Consider the following 3,663-nt stretch of genomic DNA (forward strand, 5'->3'; position numbering starts at 1 on the left):
CCCCTCATTCACACACCCCCACTCCCCTCCAGAATTCCCAGATAACAACCTAATTTACATATGAATGACTAGACAATTTAGCTTCCACTTGGCTGAAGCTAAAGCCTAGCTAAAAGCCTACCAGCCATTTGGCTGGAAGGCGGGTTTTAAAGGTAGAAGGCTGGGCACTGCTGCTCTCGGGGGACTCCAAGTGTTAATCGTGCAGCCCTACCATTGACCAACAACCACTGACCAAAACCTTGATCAGTGGTCTTTGATCAGTGGGTTATCAGAATCAGAATCAGAATGGGGTTTATTGCCAGATGTTGAGGTTTACAACATTAGGAAATTGCTGCGGTGCTTTATTGATAACAATGTCATCTGCAAACATGATAATCCAAAGAGACTGTTAACTTATCTTGCATGTCAGCCTGTCCATCACAACTGGAAGCAAGAAGGGGCTCAGAATTGATGTAATCCCACCCCCACCTTCAATCAATCTGTTACCACACATTTCACCAGTCTGTTTTCATGTCCTGCACCACCAGATCCACAAAGACATAGTGAAGATCTGACAGTCTCCATCAAACCCTCAAAGCAAACATCACATCTGTGAATCTCTTTCCATTTACTTGCTCATTTTACCTAGTCCTAAGTCTTTCTAATACTTAGCTTGCTCAATGCTGTCAAAGTTTATCCACACTCGCTTTCACCAGAGAGCATGTAGAAGGTCTTAACTGATATAACGGACTTTCTCGCAGTAGCATTGAACAGGAGATTAAAGCTGAATTCTGTCAGGCCTGATCAAGTTTTTAAGTTTGACCAGGCATACAGAAGATTTGTTCAGATCAGCTGTGTTTCTCACTCTGTCCAAAAGAACTCTGTCAGAGTACTGTCACGACGGTCTGCCAGTTTTGTTACAGATCAAATCAAATCAAATCAAATCACTTTTATTGTCACATCACATGTGCAGGTACATTGAGGGACACTTTGTCAGTTGAACAAGTTTGTGTTATGGATATAAAACTTTCCACCCCATTCACGTTTCAGTGTTTTAATTTTAAGATGGTTGATATCTTTATTTTTTTAGATGATTAAACTAGACTTTCCACACTGACCACAAATGCTTTAATTCCAGTGTGAATGATCTGGTGCTTTTTAAATGTGTCTATATAAGTAAAAGCCTCCACAGTGATCACAAAACAATTATTTGACTCCAGTGTGGATGAGTTGATGTTTTCTTAAATTACTAATATGAGTAAAAGATTTTCCACACTGGCCACAGACAAAAGATTTAACTCCAGTGTGGATGAGTTGATGTTTTCTTAAATTACTAATATGAGTAAAAGACTTTCCACACTGGCCACAGACAAATGATTTAACTCCAGCATGGATTAGCTGATGATCTTTTAAGTGACTTCTATGAGTAAAAGACTTTCCACACTGATCACAGGTGAATGCTTTAACTCCAGCATGGATGAGCAGATGTTGTTTTAAGTGACTATTGCGATTAAAAGCCTTTCCACACTGATTGCAGCTGAATGGTTTAATTCCAGCATGGATGAGCTGATGTTGTTTCAAGTGACTTTTGTGAGTAAAACAGTTTCCACACTGATCACACCTAAAAGGTTTTACTCCAGCATGGATAAGCTGATGTTCTTTTAAGTGACTTTTGTGAGTAAAACAGTTTCCACACTGATCACACCTAAAAGGTTTAACTCCAGCATGGAGGAGCTGATGTCCTTTTAAGTGACTTTTGCGAGTAAAAGACTTTCCACACTGATCACAGCTGAACGGTTTAACCCCAGCATGGATAAACTGATGTTCTTTAAAGTTCCTTTTGTGAGTAAAAGCCTTTCCACACTGATTACAGCTAAATGGTTTAACACCAGAGTGGATAAGCTGATGTTTTTTTAAGCTTCCATCCTGAGTAAAAGCCTTCCCACACTGTTCACAGCTGAATGGTTTAAATCCAGTGTGGATGAGCTGATGTGCTGTTAAGTTACTTTTGGAAGTGAAAGACTTTCCACACTGGTCGCAGCTGAATGGTTTAACTCCAGTGTGGATGACCTGATGTCCTTTTAAGTTACTTTTGGAAGTGAAAGACTTTCCACACTGTTCACAGCTGAATGGTTTAAATCCAGTGTGGATGAGCTGATGTTTTTTTAAACTGTGATGCTGAGAAAAAGACTTTCCACACCGATCACAGCTAAAGGGTTTAACTTCAGCATGGATGAGCTGATGTCTTTTTAAGCTGCTATTATGAGTAAAAGACTTTCCACAACGATCACATCTAAAGCTTCTGTCCCCACTATCGGTGCGCTGGTGTCTTCTGGCTTGCTTCATAGTAGTAAAAGTCTTTTCCACAGGGATCACAACTGGTTTATCTGTACTTGTTGGCCTTGGGTGGGTTATTTTTAGGTCATCGGTGTGCAGAGGTTTTGGCTTGCTTTTCCTTCTTTTGCCTATGATGACAAAGAATCAAAAAAGTGACACGCAGTTATGGAACAACAAAACCTACAAAAAAAAAAAAAAAAAAAAAATTTTTTTTTTTTTTTTTTTTTTTTTTACACCGTGTAAGAATATTCAACACTGCTATCAATACATTTTTCAAAAATTGTCTCTGTGCAAGATGGGTTTAAAAACACAAACAACTGTGGGATACTGTTTGTCCATGATTGCACCAAATTGGCACAGCACTGATCCTGTGACAAGGTAGGTATCACCAACTAAATTTGTGCCCCCTGCATTGTGAGCATTCACTGGGCACTGTTAGATTTGTATTGTTGATTGTCATTTATGCTTAGAAGTATCTACTCATAATCAATGTCATGTTGGTAGAGGTTTGATCGTTCCGTGCGCCTCCCAGAGCACTCTGGCATGCACATACAACTTAAGGTCAGGAGAGAGGTCATATCTGCTCTTACTGATTTATGGTATAGAAGGACACCTACTCTGTATCTGGTTAAGTATAAGAGCCTTTTGTTTAGATGGACCGCCAGACTCCTGGCACCAGCATTGGGGAGTCTTCACGGAGTCACATCTTGACCCCCCCCCACACACACAAGGTATTCTTTGTCCACATGTATACCTATATGAAATGTCATATGTTAATGAACCTATGCATATTCATGCAACCACAATAAAAGGAGTGCTATTGGGAAACTGGCTGAGAGTCTGACGGAAGTCAAGTCGGTGGAACGACACTTGGCTCCAGGCAGGTAACACAAAGAACTTTGCCTACTCGTGTCTTGCTTTTGCTGTGTAGTATATTCTCTTGAACGTTCCAGCGAATAGGTTTAAGCTAGAAACCTATCAGGCACGGACTGCGGATCCAGTTTGCTCTGCCTCCATTACAAACGATTAGACGTGGAAGTAGTAATGTTTGAGTTTTGTGATGAAGCAAAAAATGAGTGGATTACATTACCATTCAGTTTGAGGGTTACAACTGAAAATTATATATTTATTGTTCTCACGAGGTACCGGACGGGATTATTTTAACAAACAAAGAACATTTTTTCTCCTGTAACTTTACTGTATGAAGAGCTAAAACCTCCAACATTTCAGGAGTAGTTAGTGATCATTTTCTAGTCATTGGCTTGGAAGGAAGTTGGTTTGGAAGCATATTTGGCAATGCATCAACGTCTGCTTTGCGTTTGTGTGCAACCCCATTAAAAAAAAAAA

At 39.9% G+C, this 3,663-nt stretch overlaps 1 protein-coding gene across 1 annotated transcript in view; it reads right to left on the reverse strand.

Annotated features, from left to right (window-relative positions):
• Window positions 1-391: 391 nt before the first annotated feature.
• LOC102205709 (gastrula zinc finger protein XlCGF26.1-like) overlaps window positions 392-3,663 on the reverse strand; it is a 5,429-nt gene continuing 2,157 nt past the window's right edge. Inside the window, exon 2 of the mRNA XM_005755667.1 lies at window positions 392-2,444. Coding sequence (XP_005755724.1) covers window positions 1,186-2,444 — 1,259 coding nt within the window. The 3' untranslated portion in view covers window positions 392-1,185. The remainder of the gene's footprint in view (window positions 2,445-3,663) is intronic.

The sequence above is a fragment of the Pundamilia nyererei genome, unplaced genomic scaffold (assembly GCF_000239375.1).
Source record: "Pundamilia nyererei isolate P.nyererei 1_Seehausen unplaced genomic scaffold, PunNye1.0 scaffold02426, whole genome shotgun sequence".
Taxonomy (NCBI): domain Eukaryota; kingdom Metazoa; phylum Chordata; class Actinopteri; order Cichliformes; family Cichlidae; genus Pundamilia; species Pundamilia nyererei.